General features: G+C 42.0%; 1 protein-coding gene across 2 annotated transcripts in view; it reads left to right on the top strand.

The window, feature by feature from the left end:
• KIAA1328 (KIAA1328 ortholog) overlaps window positions 1-15923 on the top strand; it is a 262209-nt gene that overhangs the window by 17707 nt on the left and 228579 nt on the right. For both annotated transcript variants that reach the window (XM_050943589.1, XM_050943590.1), the window contains exon 5: window positions 8670-8785. In XM_050943589.1, coding sequence (XP_050799546.1) covers window positions 8670-8785 — 116 coding nt within the window. The remainder of the gene's footprint in view (window positions 1-8669; window positions 8786-15923) is intronic.

Consider the following 15923-nt stretch of genomic DNA (forward strand, 5'->3'; position numbering starts at 1 on the left):
GCTGACTGCCCTGGGCAAGCGAAACATACTGCTGGTGAGGGTCACGTGACTCCTCTTGTGGCTTCCTTTTACTTCCCCATCAGAAAGTCATTTTTCAGCAGGGAAGCAAAGAAATATGTGGGGACCTAAATTCTATGTATGTGCAGTGGCGTAGATTTCCTCTAGTAGTAGTAGTGTGTGTGCGTATTCCTTCCAGACTCTGCTGAAGATTAGCTGATATACTGAAACATGGAAGAGGATTATTTTTACCTTACTTTGACTAAGTTCTAATGTTGTTAACTATAATATTATCCTATCCTTTGGAAAAATTCCAGCTATAGTATTTGCTTCTGACCTGTGCTGCAGGGAATTTCAAGGGTTGACCACACACTAGCTATTAGAGACTTGATGAAATTGAATTTTCAGGCCAGGTTGAAAGAAGGAACTCCGTCAGATCCCTTCTAATCTTCTTTTTGAGGCTAAATAATTATAGGTTTTGCACTCTTCTGTCACTTGTAAATCCTAGCCATCTCTTTGTCTTTTTCTGAACCTATCCAAACTTTTTTACATCTTAAGGTGAAGGGACATGAACTGGACTGGGTGTTCCAAATGAAACTGGTCTGTTGTTGGCTATGTCACATCTTCTTTACTTTATGTGCCTTTTAAATACATCCAATGCTCTCTTCGCGTTAACTAGAGAATCTGGGTGGACTCATCACTCCACTGTCCATAGTAACTGATGCTAGACATTCAAAAGGTTTTGCAGGCACCGTGTGCCTTTTTTTCAAGTTCCAGATGGGTCTCTGCTCATTGTTGATTCCTTGAGGAATTTCAGAGCTGGGGTTAGTTATGGCTAAGTTACCAGAGTGCTCTGTGTACTGAGCAGTGCAAGTGGGGTATGATCATTGGACTCGCTGCTCCATGGGTGTTTCAAAAATACTCAGAGGTTCCCATGTACTCAGGCAGCTGCTTCTGGCTTACTGATGCAAGTGTCACAACTATACCAGCAGGAACAAGTTAAACCATTACTCTCCACACAGGACCTATTAGCTAGGGAAGATGTTCCTTCACCTCACACTGATGCAGGCTTCCCAGAGCAGTAATGGGGAGAGAGCAACACACAGGATCCACACCCTCTCACTCCTGGACAGAGTCACAACTGCCCTGGATCCTTCCAGAGGAACAGTTGGGGATATCATGGGCATCAGCCAGCTATCTGTCCGACACTGCCCCTGGGACTAACTAAGTAGAGTGGCAGGAGTGGCCACACAATACACTTGACCGAATCATGTTTTTGCAACTAATACAAGAGTCTTGAGAGCCCACTCTCCTTCAGTGTCTGGCATAGTGGATGGGGGGTTGTATCCTTTGAGGATTCCCAGGATCGACAGCTTCCATGAATAGGGAGCATCCTCACTAGGAATGAGATACGTGTGACGCTAAGCGATAGTTCACAGCTGTAGTAGCAAGATTTGCTGATTCTTGTCTTTATGCTCCACCCCCCAAATTCTTCTTCCCTGCCCTCACAGTTTGTGTGTGGAGTCAAGGAATTCAGCTGTATTTTGGGTGAGTAGAAGTATCAGATAAGATGCATATACCATGCAGACTCGTTCATTAGCAGTCCTACTCCTCACAGCACTGGGAGGACAAGTACTTGATCTTTCTGTTTGTCTTCTCTCAGTTGACAGAGGGCGCCCCTAGAAAATCGAGCCCCTCACCCTTTATTAAATCTTCAGTTAAAGGCAGAGCACTGGTATAGCAATTTGCCCGTCTCAAAATGAGATTGAAGTGTCTGCATCCAACTGGAGGTACATTATTACACACACCTGAAAAGGGTGGCAGAACATTACTGTATGCGTGCATAGTATTGTCACAGAATGTAGAATGCCCTTGCCTGACTTGGCAGATACTGTATAATGGAATTCATGTCCTCTGTCAATGAGTGTGCAGGAGCTCAGAATGGAGAGTTTGCTGTTCCTATACGCTAAGGAACAACATGAGGATGAAATCCTCCTCCTATTGCATCTTTGTTAGGGGATATGAGGATAGCTGGGGGAACAGGGTAGCTGTGTCTGAGATACTCATCTGCTTTCTCTGTGTGGTTTACCAAGCATGTGGATTGGGTTGTTGGGCGTGGATATCTTGGCTCTAAAACCAGAGATTCTATATGTCATGGGTCGGCAACCTTTCAGAAGTGGTGTGCCGAGTCTTCATTTATTCACTCTGATTTAAGGTTTCATGTGCCAGTAATATATTTTAACATTTTTAGAAGATCTCTTTCTATAAGTCTATAATATATAATTAAACTATTGTCGTATGTAAAGTAAATAAGGTTTAAAAAATCTTTAAGAAGCTTAATTTAAAACTAATTAAAATGCAGAGGCCCCCGGACTGGTGGCCAGGACCCAGGCAGTGTGAGTGCCACTGAAAATGAGCTTGTGTGCCACCTTTGGCACGCGTGTCATAGGTTGCCTACTCCTGCTATATGTAGTAGAGAGAAAGAGAGCCTGGAGCACTGGGCCTGGTGCAAGACCTGTGTTTATGAGCCAAAGTCAGGCGATGTATTAAAGCAGATGCTTACAAGTTTACTATCTGGTACATGAACTTAGCAAAGGTACTGCTAGTGTTGCTAAAACACAGGCACTTCTAAGAAGTACTAGGCACTGGGTAAGTATGTGAACACATTCCAAAAGAGTAGCACAGGTACCTCCTGACCTAGCACAAGATAAGAGGGTTTGACAAAAGTGATGAATAGTCACGGCTTAAATTCTCATAGATTATTTCCCAGAGGGGCTCCCCAACCCCACCACATGCTATAAAAACTCCAGGGCCTAGAGGGGGAGAAAGCGGGAACTTGAGGCTCCAAGATTCAGCCTTCAGCTGCTGGGCTGGTGGTGGGGGGAAGCTTGGGCTTCTGCCCTGCAGGGCGACAGGGCTCTAGGCTTCAGCTGCAGGGGAGGGGAGTCTTGGGGCTTCAGCTCTCCTGGGGGTGGAGGCTCCGGGGCTTAGTGATTCAGCCCTGCTGGGGTACATTGGGGCGCCACTCCAGACAGCTCCGGCTGAACTTAAGCCCTTTGAATAGGGATGTTTTGCCCAAGACCTCGGGAACAAGATACAAGGAGATGTCATGAAATATTTAAGGTGGTATGTAAATTGTTTGTCTAGAAGTCTTGGGGTACCTTGCCATAATCCTTTGTGTGTCCGAGGGGACAACAGAAATTCTGGCTGCTGACTGAGCTGCTCATTGCCACAGGGCTCTCACATGTTACTGTACCTGTAGCTCCTACCGGCGCTAGGACTGTGCTTTGAGGGCTATAAACCTGGCCAAGTGCCTTTTGTCTCTAAACTGTGCTGGTGGTCTTTTTTTATGAGTAACATTGCGGTCTGCCGAATTAGCAGGCTGCACTATCTGCTTGTGCTGATAACACTGGAGCTCCAAGAACAGAAGCACTGAGCAGCTGTAACAACTTGGCAGCCTGGAGAGCATTACCGAGGCAATGACATTCCAGCCTTCTACACTTAAAAACACTATAGTCTCCCTGTGTTGACACCTGGGTAAGAGAATAGAAACTTTGATTAAAGGAAATCTTTAGGGGACCCAAGAGGACATAGAAGGAAGTCTGAGGGGATGCACACTCAGTCCTCTGTATACACCTCAGTAGCAAGCATTGATGGTGACACAGCTGGACTGTGGCCCCTAGAGCTACAGCAGCATGCAGGATAAGGTTTAATCAGTATCTGTGGCGTGGAGATGTTAACTGCTGGGGAGTGTTGCTACTGTTCATTTGTGGACTTTGTAGCCATAGGTATGGCAGGAGTTAAGTTGTACACAGCTGTGTGGAGATGCCTGTCCAGTTCAGTACAGTGGTAGTATATTTGCTGTTGGGGTGGCCATTGTCAACTTGTTCATAAAAAGATACAAATGGCCATACTGGGTTAGACCAGCGGTCCATCTAGTCCAATATCCTGTCTTCCAGCAGTGGCCAATGTGAGATGCCTCCGAGGGAGTTAACAGAACAGGGCAATTTTTTGAGTGATCCATCCTCAATCATCCAGTACCAGCTTCTGGCAGTCAAAGGTTTAGGGTTCCCTAGAGCATGGGGTTGTGCCTCTGACCATCCTGGCTAATAGCCATTGATGGAGCTGTCCTCCATGAACTTCTCTAATTCTTTTTTTTTCATATCCCTAGCTTACCTGACAGAGCGCATGGTGATGTCCTGACATCACAGAGGATGTTCACTTTGTTCTGTAAGGTTGTCAGGTTCTCTGCTGCCTTCTTTTCAGCTTGACTGCATAGACAACTGCATTTCTCTGTTGTCTTCCCACTACCTACCATTGCCTTAACTACACTGAGTTTAGTTAGTATTTGGCCCTGCAGCTGCTGGTTATTCAGGCCTTAGGTGTGTTCCTGGACTGCAGACCCAGCAGCGAGTTAGGGGTGGAAGTTGCCTTCAAGATAAAGAGAGCTTATTTAATCACCTGTAAAGCTGTATTTTGCTTGGTGCTCCCTGGTTACCTTTCATCCCCACTGAGCAGGCTAGACCCTGCTCTGTCTTGTGCTGGTGCACCCGCTGCTGTCCTGTCTTGCTCAGGATGCCCTGATTGTCACTTTCAAAGCCAATCCTGTCCTTAAAACACTATTTCCTTGATTGCTGTGAGCCCTGGTCTTCCCCTCAGTGAAGTGAACAAAATAGATGGTGGCTTTACTAATTTGCTTTTGATGTCACATTCTTTCCACCCATCCCATCTGTTGACTGTTTAGGTCTTAATTCTGCATGCGTGCTGAAGAGTCAGGCTGTGCACAAGCATAAGGTTCCATACAGGTGGATCCCTTTGCAGGGTCAAATCCATGGGTTTTTAAGCTCTTCAAAGCAGGGCTTTTGGGTAGAGTTTTCAAGAGAAATCTAGGCACTTAAGTCCCATTGAAAGTCAATGAGACATGGGCTCCTAAATCACTTTTGAAAATAGGACTTGGGACCTTGTCGCGTTTTGGTGCTATTGAAAATGTTATCCTTTGTCTCTGTGCTGGACGGCCATATGCCTGGCAAACTGTGAGCAGTACCTAAACCACTGTTGGGGAAACACTGATCTAGTGGCTGTTATGATCACATGAGGATTTTCTTCCATTGCTGGTATACTAAAAACATGTCTTCATTCTGTAAGCCCCTTAGTAGAAAATATGCAGGACCTTATGTAGTTGGTAAAGTTACCAAGTCTGAGCTAAATTTAAAAGGTATCTTGAGCAAAGGTTTTTTATATCTTGTGCCAAGGGGTTTGAATGTAAATTGCACAAGAAGATAGATTGCAGTTGTAGCAGTAAACCTTGAAATTGTTTTATTGGTTTGTTGTCTTTGTTCTCAGCCAGTAATAAAGCATTCTCTCCTATGAACAATGGCAACAGAGTCCAAAAGCTATGTATATTAGGAGGTGGGATGACAGAAGTGTTGTTGCCCTTTGAAGGTTCAGCTGTCTTTCTGACCCCAGGAGGAAGAAAAGACTGGTGAAAATCCTATTTCAAACCACCACAAACTGAATAAAGTTTTTTAGTTTGGCCACAAAGTCCTTCCCAATACCAATAAAAACCATTTGTTATTTCCAAGGGAAGGCAGTACAATAAATAAATAATAATCTTATTGAGCCTTGTCCAGGATGTGACATAAATCCAGTATAATCTGACAGAGTACTTGTATTCCTTTTCCTTGACTTCCTTTTCCTACCTCTTGTGAGTGATAATGTCTTCTGTCTCTTATGTGCTCTTTATGGACTGTCTCTTGCTTTGTGGTACATAAGCATATACTGCCACGTATCTTGTGCTTTAAATGACAAAGCAGTAAGCGATGTCACAAGATACGTGGCAACATTTATCAAAGAGCATCGCTGAACTGCTTGTGCACTGTGCTCTGCGTTAAATATGAAGTGCAGTGCAGCACATGAACACGATGCAGACAATACAAATAAAGCACAGAATACAGAGATGGGCAAAACCCATTAGATTTGGTTCCTATCCTCTTTGGCCTATACAGAATCATTCCCTGCAGTGCATTTTCTAATGCTTTATCCAGTTTGAATGATTCTGTTGTAAATCAGCATGGCTCTGTGCTCACATCAGTGGGTCCAACCTTTTTTTGGTGCAGCATCACCCTGGCAATTAGCAGATGATCATTGTCCTTTATTTCCCCTCATTATAAGCAGTGGCGTATGATTGTCTAGGCCAACAAATTTGCTCACGCCTCCTCCCCAACTCCGCCCCTTCCCCAAATCCCCGGCCTGCCTCCTCCCCTAGGCGTGCCGTGCTTCCCTCCTTCTACCTCCCTCCCAGGCTTGCCGCGCGAAAGTGCTGGGAGGGAGGGAGAGACTAGCGGCGCCCTCGGAGGAGGCGGAGCAGAGGTGAGTGGGACCCGCGGGTGTGAGGAGTAACCCGGGGGGTGGCAGGGAACCGCTCCCTGCCTCAGCTCACCTCCGCTCCACCGCCACCATCCCCCAAGTGTGCCGCAACTCCCCTTCTCCCCCCTCCCTCCCAGGCTTGCTGCGGGGGAGCGGAGGTGAGCTGGCGCGTGTCGGGGGGGGTGGGCACCAATTTGTTTTAGGGTCTAGGGGTGGCAAATTTGTTAATCGCCACTGATTGTAAGTGCTGTCACCTTTTTTCTCTTCACCTTTTCTGCTCCCCCCACCCCCGTCTCATTTGTGTGTATAGTTGCTTTCCTTTCTACTGTTTATTCTCTTCTCCTCTCTTGCTTTGTGGTTCCTCCTCCCTGTTTCCTACTTGCCGGAAAGCTACATGCTGCTTGGAGAGCAGGCATCTATTACTGGCTTTATGGAGCTAGGCCATGTGTGGTACTGCAGCTGTAGGTTCAAAAAGAAGCAGCTAATTCTGGTGAGCTGCAAAAGCCTGAGCCTAAAGTGATGATTGCTGTTCCTGTAGCTAGTTGCGTTAGAGCTCTCTGTGGGAGCAGGGTTGGATGACAGACATATGTTGACTTATACACAGCTACAGCAGCAAATGTTAATGGGACCTGAGGTGGATTCAGGGTCATGTAGCTTTCTCTACATTCATCGAATTCCTCCTCTGGTGTGTGCATCCCCCACATGAGCCAGTCTTGTGGTGGATCTACATTGGTGAACACCACGACTGTGTAGAATTGTGTAGGACAAGAAAATGGGCATATGCCCTTTGTTGCTGGAATGATTTGACACCACAGTCATCTCTTGCTATGTATGATATAAAAAACTGCTCTTAATGGTTAACTCTGGAGCCTCAGATTGCCCCACTATAAAGGTGGTGTAGATACAGGGTCAAATCATCCCCTTATACATTTATTTTCTGGCCTTGGGTTTGGAGAGCAGGGATTTGAGCTTTAGCATCAGCCTTGTCTGGTAGCTACTTCTCATTCTGTACAATCTTTTTGTTTGAGCTATAGTTAAGGCTTGGGGGTTGGAGCCTAGCAGGTGTCTCCTGGCCATGGCATTCTGCCTTACTCCCACTGTGGATTTTCCTGTACTGGAGAATGCTGACCCAATCCACATTTCTGTGGCTGCTCCCTGAAATTTTGAAATACCTTCACGCCCCCATGGGAGAGTTAGGGTGCTACATAGATGACAGAGCCTGTTCCTGATTTCCGTGAAGATCATGGGACATCCAGTGAGTCTGGCAACCTGTGTCTTCCCATTTGTCCCAAGGAACAGGCCCTCCTTGCCCCAAAACCACCTCCTCCAAGCAAAGTAAACTGAAATGTGGTCAGTTTCTAGGCCTTTCAACACATTGTGATTCAATCTCGTTATCTTCCGCATGACAACTGTGGGTCTGAACATTGGTAAAACACTTTGAGATCCTTCAGCGAAAGGAACTACAGAAGTGAAGAGCATTATCTATGTTGTTTATCCGTCTAAAGCAAATAGCATATTTTGGAGAGCTTTTACAAAGTCAAGATTTCCAAGCCACATTTTTAGCATAGGTAGGAGAATAGTCTGTGGGTAATAATCTTCAGCTTACACAATGCCAGAATAATTTGGGTGTTTTCCCCTTCTCTTTGGAGTTCACTTTGAAATGAAAAATAAATTATCATTGCAAACCTTGCTTATGTTATGTTTTAATTGCTGTCCAATTATTTATACCAAGCAACAAGATACAAGGCCTCATGGCCAAGACAAAAGCAATTGCTCATGTATTAATACCTAAGCATTTGGCAAAAGAAAATCTGGTATCTAAAAAACTTTTTGTTTGATGAAAAGATGTGCAAACAAACAATGTTTTGCTTGTAAGATTAGAAATGGAAATATGTTGTTAAACTCTCTGTCTTGGGCCCTGATCCTACAACTGGATCTGTATGGATAAGCTCTTAAGTCTTGTATGGACCTCAGTATGGCTCCATTATGGTCACAAGGGTCAGTCTTCACAGATCTAATTGCATAAAGCGTTGGGTCCTTGCTTGGTAGTTTATATGCAGCCCTCTTCCCTGCCCCTCCAAGAGACTAACCTACTTGAAAAGTTTTCTTGCATAAAGTCATATGTATATTTCACTTCAAAGTTGGGGGAAGTTGCCAGATGAAGGCCTAAATTGGTTTCAGGCGGAGGAGGTGGATTGATGACGTATAAAGTTTCCCTGGAAAGATCAGAAATTAGGCACCGTGGTCGTGGTCATGTATTTTATTTCGCTCTGACAGGGCCATTGGTCTCTCTCTAATCGTTTCAGGGTAAGTGAGGAAAAGGAAGAGACAGAGGAGCGCCTGAGAGCAGAACAGGAGTCATTTGAGAAGAAGATCAGACAGCTAGAGGAGCAGAATGAACTTATCATCAAGGAAAGGGAAGATATCCTTTTAAAAAAAACAACAATGTGTGGTGGGATTCACTGTCTGAAATAACAAGTGAACTGCAGAGAAATAATTGTTCTAATTTATAGCAGGGAATAAATCTGCATGTGCTGCCATTCAAAAGCAATCAGAGATGACTTGTCAGCATGTGCTGCTAGTTCATTTGAGCTTGAAACTGCCATCCAGCTGTTCCTGTGATGTTATTTTGCTATGAAATAGATATTTGTCAACTACAAACGACAATATGGAGTTTATGCATTAAAATATGGTTATAGATTTTTTTCACTTAATCCTGTTAAGAGGGTTGTAATTGAGGGCTAAAGCTCCTTTCACATGGCTTTCCACTACTTTCAGTGTCCAGAGACAGAATTTACACTGAAAGCATTAAAATAGAATAAACCTTAAGATCAGGGGTTTGGCCAGCTCATACCGGCAGAGGTTCACAAAGTAGTATTAATGGAACCAAACATTTAAAAAAAAAAAAAGAGTAATGGATCCAAATTATGCAGTTTAGACCTGTATTAAAAATTGAAAAACCCATTTGGGTCCCAATGCTGGACTGTGATCTGCACAGATCCATGCAGTGGGGTCCGCCTGCATGGATCAGTTTACAGGATCAGGGCCTTGGTTTATAACTAGATTGAGCATACACGGGACCTCTGAAATATGTTGGAGCCTTGGTCTGTCTTGTATTCCATCGCCCAAATCCTCATTCTTACACGGCTGTCTTTCTACTTTAAACCTTCAGAAGGCTAACAAACAATCCCAACAGGGAACACAGGAGAGGGTTTGATTAATACAGTGATGTTAATTTTGATAAAATAAACTGTTCTCTGTACTGCTGAATGATTTGCTGACTATGATGTAGCTGCTGAGAAATATCAAGACACATGTTTGTGCCACAAAATACAACAAATTTGCAAAGACTATTCTAACTTCAGACTTAGCTTCAGTGGGACCACGGTTTGTACTTTTGCATTGATTTCAGTAGGGTCAGGATTTTGTGACAGAGTGTTCTAGTTCTTGGGTCTTAATCTGCTTATGAATTTAAATGAGATTCATGCTCTGGGGGAATATTATCTGTATTGGTGAATATGTACATGTAACTTCCATTAACGCTAATGACTGTTAGTCATTGGGAAGGAAATATACCCCCTCCTTTTTTTTTTAAAAACCTTTATCAGAAATGGATTGTTCAATCATAAATGTCTTTTCCAGGAGAGGTCTGGCAAAGATGGCAGACTGTTAATACATGCAGTTTTACATTATATAAAACTATAAAATCTATGAACATAAAACAATGATATAATTTAAAACAATATAATTTTAACAATGGGAACAGTTATCCATCATACATGAATGATTCAAAATCTTCCACAGAACTCCAATCAGTTAATTTCATACCTCTTGAAGTCTGTTCCAGTGCCTAGGAGCTGTATAAAAGACTTACTGAAGTTGAATACAAATTCTTGCTATTTGACAAGTAAAGCGATACCACTTCAAGTTCTGTTTAAAGGCACGGGGAATTTATTTGCATAGCTGGTAGCAGGAATATAATAATTTAAAGAGAACCTCTGAAGGCTGGTAGACTCAAAATTTGACCTACCTTGTTCTTTTTTAGAAAACTTAATGTAATTAGTTCTGTACTAACAAACCATTGTATTCAGCTGAGCACTTAGAAGTGCCCTACAGTAGCAAACTAATCTCTCTAGTCTGTTAGAGGCAAATATCAAACCAACTATAGTTTCAGCCTTCCCTGGGGTTAATTTGAATATCAGAAAGAAACTCCTGTGGAACTTATACATTATCTTGGCTTTCTCTTTATATAGAAATGGCTTTATTTTCTTAGAAGCAATAACTAGCTCAATGAGGATGCACTTGGCTATGTACTAAATGGCTCAATTCTAAGGCGTAGAAGTTCAGAGAGAGTTCTGGGGGATTAGGCTGTTCGAGTACTGGTGTGTAAATGAGCCAGATTCTGTTCTGACTCAGGGTTGCATGCAAGAAGCCGAAGGGGAATTCACACTGAATTACACAGAAGTCACATTGAATTAGTGAGTTACACAGAATTTTGTATTGCGTTTTGAGCAGTTTCTCAGAATAGGGAGAAATGGACTTATGTCTTTATTAGAAACTGGTTTGAACCAATCTCGTGACTGATCACTACTATTTGGTTAGAGAACTATACAAATCAAAACCTTTGAAAACATGAGACTAAAAGCTTTTTCGACATACTTAGTGGCCAAGGTTTGAAAACACACTTCAGTTGAGTACTTTCCATTGGTGGATAAAATTGAACAGATGACAGCCCTGCCCAGTGCTCTGTCTGAATCATTGGCAGAGTAAGACATAATGTTCCCAACCATAAGAGGGCACATATTGTAGTCAGGGCTGGTAGCACCACTTATTTTTAAGGTGGTCTGGCACTACCCATTATAAAACCCTCCTTTCAGTTGCTTATAGCTTTGCCAAACTCTGTTTCTTTCTCTTCCTTCCAAAAGCTGGGGTGGGGGTGGCCTGATTTTCCGACTAAGACACTGCTCCTGGCCCAGTTGGGGAACACGTTCCCTCCCCTGATCTTTGAGACTTGGTTATAATCTTTTAGATAGAAGTCTGATAAATGTTCCTGTCATATGAAGCAGATAGTTGCTATCAGTAATTTAGGGCCCAAATATGACCTACTTTCAGACTCTGGGGAGATAGCCTCTGTATTATAAATATCTTTTAAAAGACAACTGTTTTTCCTGTAGTGATGGGCACCTTTGAAAAATGTACAATAATAATTCTGTCATTAAGAAATAAGTGGCACTATTATTGCAAGTCTTATTAAACCAGGGTTTGTTGCTCTGTGGCCTCTCTTGCTGGCTCAGCTGCAGCAGATAAAATTTGCTTTTTCTTCTGATGCTGCTAAGGCATAAACATGGAGGCAAACCAACTTCAAGATTTTTGTGAGAGTGAGGACTGGAATCAACATTCCTCAAATGTAAGGGAGGGGAGAGGAAGAACCTTTGTATAATGAAACTTCTTCTGGTTCTAGACTGTAGGAAGAAAATTTGTTTGACAATAACTCTTATTCCCTATTCAAATGATCAGTGTTTGGAGGGAAAGAATGGTGTCTTAGTGGATGCTAAGTTTCCAGACTGAATTACTCCTTTCCATTTCTCCCTTATTCAAAGTATTTTTTACCCATCAGCCCTATAGACCTCTTAAAATTTTTACATTGGGAGTGTGTCTGGATTTCTTTACATCTCTCAAATTATGACAGAACATGATCTGCTGCTTCAAATCAACAGTCAGGCTTACATAACAAATCCTTGTCAATATTAATTCAGCTAATCTGAGACTTTTATCTTTAGTGCTGTGCACATGTATGGTTTTTAACACTAACTGCTTAAGGCTATTTTTTTCTTACTGACTGGTTTCACAAAAGTTTAGCAAGTACTTTACTATCAATATTACATTGTTATAGAAACATTCTTTTAGGAAAGGTGAGATTACAGAATGCTAACTTGCTCAAAGGATGAATAGATTCACTTCTTATGTGGTATCATCTGAAAAACCTTTAATGAAATCAGGTTTCTAGTATAATCACAAAACTATGCATTTCTGTAGCTCTCATGTGAAAAGCACTAAATTATCTGCCCAACACCTCTGGAATATAGGATTAGCCCCAATTTTCCAAAGGAACATCATAAAGAAATTAAGTGACTTGCTCAGTGCCATTCACTTAGTTGGTGGGAAGAGCAAGAATCAGTGTTGAGGATTTTCTGATCCCACCCTCTGCTGTGCTTCTCTAAATCTCATAGATTGCGCCTTCATTTTTAAGATAAAAGGAAAATAAATTGACTTTTATCCTCTGTTTCCCCAGCCCTGTTTCGGATGATCCCATATATAGAATTGTGTGTTGCTGCCAACCAAGAAACAGAGGATAATAAAGATAGAGCCTTTACACAGAAGCTTCTGCCAATCCACATATTTTTTTTGTGTTTTGGGGCCTAGTTATCAGATATTTGTGCATGCAATTGCATTCCTAATTTGCATGCTCTGTTACTGCTGGAGGAAATGGTCAGAGGTGAACATGACTGTTTATGAAATTACCTGATTTGAGTGCACAGCTGTGGTAAGTGCACATATGAATAGGCTGTGCAAGTTTGCACATGCATCTGAGAGTCATGCCCTCTAGCTCTCCTTCCTAAAGTTCATACCTAAGTTCTATTGCATGTCTCTTTTCCCCCACTCTGGCTGGCCTTTCAGGAAAGAGATGAAAGGCAAGAAGGAAAAGACCTGAAACAGAAGAGGAACTGCTTTTTGCAGGAGTTCACTGGGAGCTGCTGGGTACTCAGCACTTCTGAAAGTCAGTCTGCTTATTTATGTATCAAATAAGGAGTTAGAAACCTAACTTCAGGCATCAGTTTTTGAAAATCTTGGCCTTTGGCTTTAATTTTAACTGTCCAGAATTCAAAAGAATCTCTAATATTGGACCTCACCCTAACATGAATCACTTTTTTGAGCTATGGTACGGAGCTGATTTGATGAATGGATGCATTTTCAGCCCTTCAGAGTGAATTTCCCCCACTGGTTATTAGAAATTGTTTAAAGAGAGGTATCTCAGAAAAAAACCTGATGTCAAGGTTTTTGTTACTCTTTGTCTAGATTTAATAATACTGAAGTTTAAATCCACTGTTCCAGAATGACTGGAAATTAATAACTTTTTCCTCATTTCTGTTTTTCAGTTTAAGGGAACTGAATAGCCATAGCTTATACTGTTCAGTGCTGATTGATAGTTTTTTTTGTTTCCTTGCTTTCTAATGTATGGATACATGCTACAGTGATATAAGGTGTTTGATGATGGGAAGATGATTGGGAGGGGGGCAGGGGGAGGAGCAGAAACAATGACAACTTAGTAACTCCGCGTTCTCTGTCATTCATAGTGCCTCAGACTTTGAAGGTCCTTCCCTCAGTAGTGATACTGGCTTGCCACTAGTAAATATTTCCAAGCAACCATTATGGTCTATTGGATAAAAGCTCAGCATATTAAAAAGTCCCTGAATATTTGTATGCTAGACCATAATGGCAGCACCAGTTAAATTAGGAACTTGTTATATGTATTTAGGAACTTGTTAAACATATAAGAATCAGTCAAGGACTACTGGGTAAATAATACATTTTGAAATTTTTATGAACTCCTAAATTAACACCAGGCACACCCTACATTAAAACAAGTGTTTAAACATATCAAAGCCTGTAAATTCATTTAAAGCTGAATGTTTGGTCTTAATTAAATCCCTCTTGCTGATAGACTGCAAATAAATACTTCAGAACAAAAGGTGACCAGGTTGTCTGTCACTGGTGTTGCAATGTTTAGGATTAACCAGGGGAGTTTAAAGTCTATCAGCTTTAACTGTATTAATCAGAATTTTTAGAGTAAAATTTCAAAGAATTAGTCAAAAACACCCAGTGAAATCGGTGGGAGCTTTGTTAACGTTCCAGGTACATATTTTGTCTGTGTGATTTGCCTTTTAAATTCATGGGTATGGTTTTGGGAAGAGAGAAACTGAGCTGATGGCTTTGGGATTCAGACTGAAATTTTTAGGACAGTTTTGCTTGCTGTCCTTCCGATGCAGGAGGAGGAACCCTCCCTCATCCAAAAGCCATGGCATAAGACTTCATGGAGTCTGCCTTGGCGAATGATGACTGCTGCTTGCTTTTTAACATTAGCCCCAAAGTTTTTACACATTTCAGGCAGGCCATTCGTATATTAAGGTGATCCTTGAGGCTGACACTAGAATATTCTTGAGCCACTGTTTTGGTGGCTGAAGACAATGAGTCATCATCCTGTAGTCACTGGTAGCAGCCCACAGGCTATATAGTACTCTTCATATGAGATACCAGCAATCTATCTTCATGCTGGGAGCTGAGTTGTATCTTGCACAGGTGTAATATTCACCTACTCTGGCCATTTTTGATCCTGAACCAAAAGCAAGATCCAGAGTGTGCCCATCTATAGATATTGTGTGAAATCATCTGAGATAGACGCTTGCTGTGAGGGCAGAAGTGAGATCCCAAGTCATGTGCAGTCACCCTAAAGAATAACCCTACATAGGTCAGATAAACTCATTCCATTCTGGAAAAACTGGTGTTTACTGTGGAGGACATTCACTAACTGCCAATTTAACCTTATCCACAGAAGTATGCAAACTAACCATGCTACTTACCTGGGTGGATTGTTCCAACTATTCTTTTAATGTTGCTGAACCTTTTCAGGTGAAACATTGCTAGATTTAGAGCTGTGAGCTCCCAGAACATCTTTTCTGAGTTTTATTCTACTTGGTAACACTTGGACCCACATGAAAATCCAGAGATTGAGGCCTCCTAAAGGGAGGCACAAATGGCAAATGAGATTGTTAATTGCTGAAGTCTGTACTGTAACAAACTGACTAGAAATGTGGATTTAGAGAGATTGACATACTTTATTGTGCCAAACTCAATAAATGTCTGCTTTTGGTCCTCAGTTGTAATGATCACATTGGGCTGACTCTGCTATTGGTGTTGCAGTCTCCCTGAACTATTTTGGAAAGTTGAAACGTTTCTTACATGATTAAATGCACTTTCAATAAATCAATCCCATAATAATTGTTGTTCAGGAGAGTTCATTATTCAGTTTAGTGTTTTAAATTACCGTTCTTCTTTAAAGGAGTCTTCTGACGTAATGGTTTCAGCTAAATCCATTTGCCATACTCTGCCTTGTAATTACTTTAGATTTGAAGAATAAAATGAATGGCTTTATTATTAATCAGTAGCAATTTTGTCTTACTGTTTTTAACCTTAGAATGGCCTTCGCTTGTGAAATAGTTTTAATGGTCTAGATGACAAAACACTTCCCCCCTCTCCCTTAGGACACGGGTTCAGTGAAAGCAATGAAATCTGTTTTTTCCCCAACATTTGTCATAGTGATCGTAATTGTTACCGTGCATGTTAGCCTTACGGGGTGAACAAATTAGTTTGCTATTGTATGCTGTCATCCTCTTGGTCTCTCTCAGTGCCTTCATGTCTGGTCTTTTGTCTTTTAAATTGTAAGTTCCTCAGGACAGGAACTGCCTCTCTCTGTCTTAACAGTGGAGAGAACATTGTCTGAA

Source organism: Gopherus flavomarginatus, chromosome 3 (genome assembly GCF_025201925.1).
Source record: "Gopherus flavomarginatus isolate rGopFla2 chromosome 3, rGopFla2.mat.asm, whole genome shotgun sequence".
NCBI lineage: Eukaryota > Metazoa > Chordata > Testudines > Testudinidae > Gopherus > Gopherus flavomarginatus.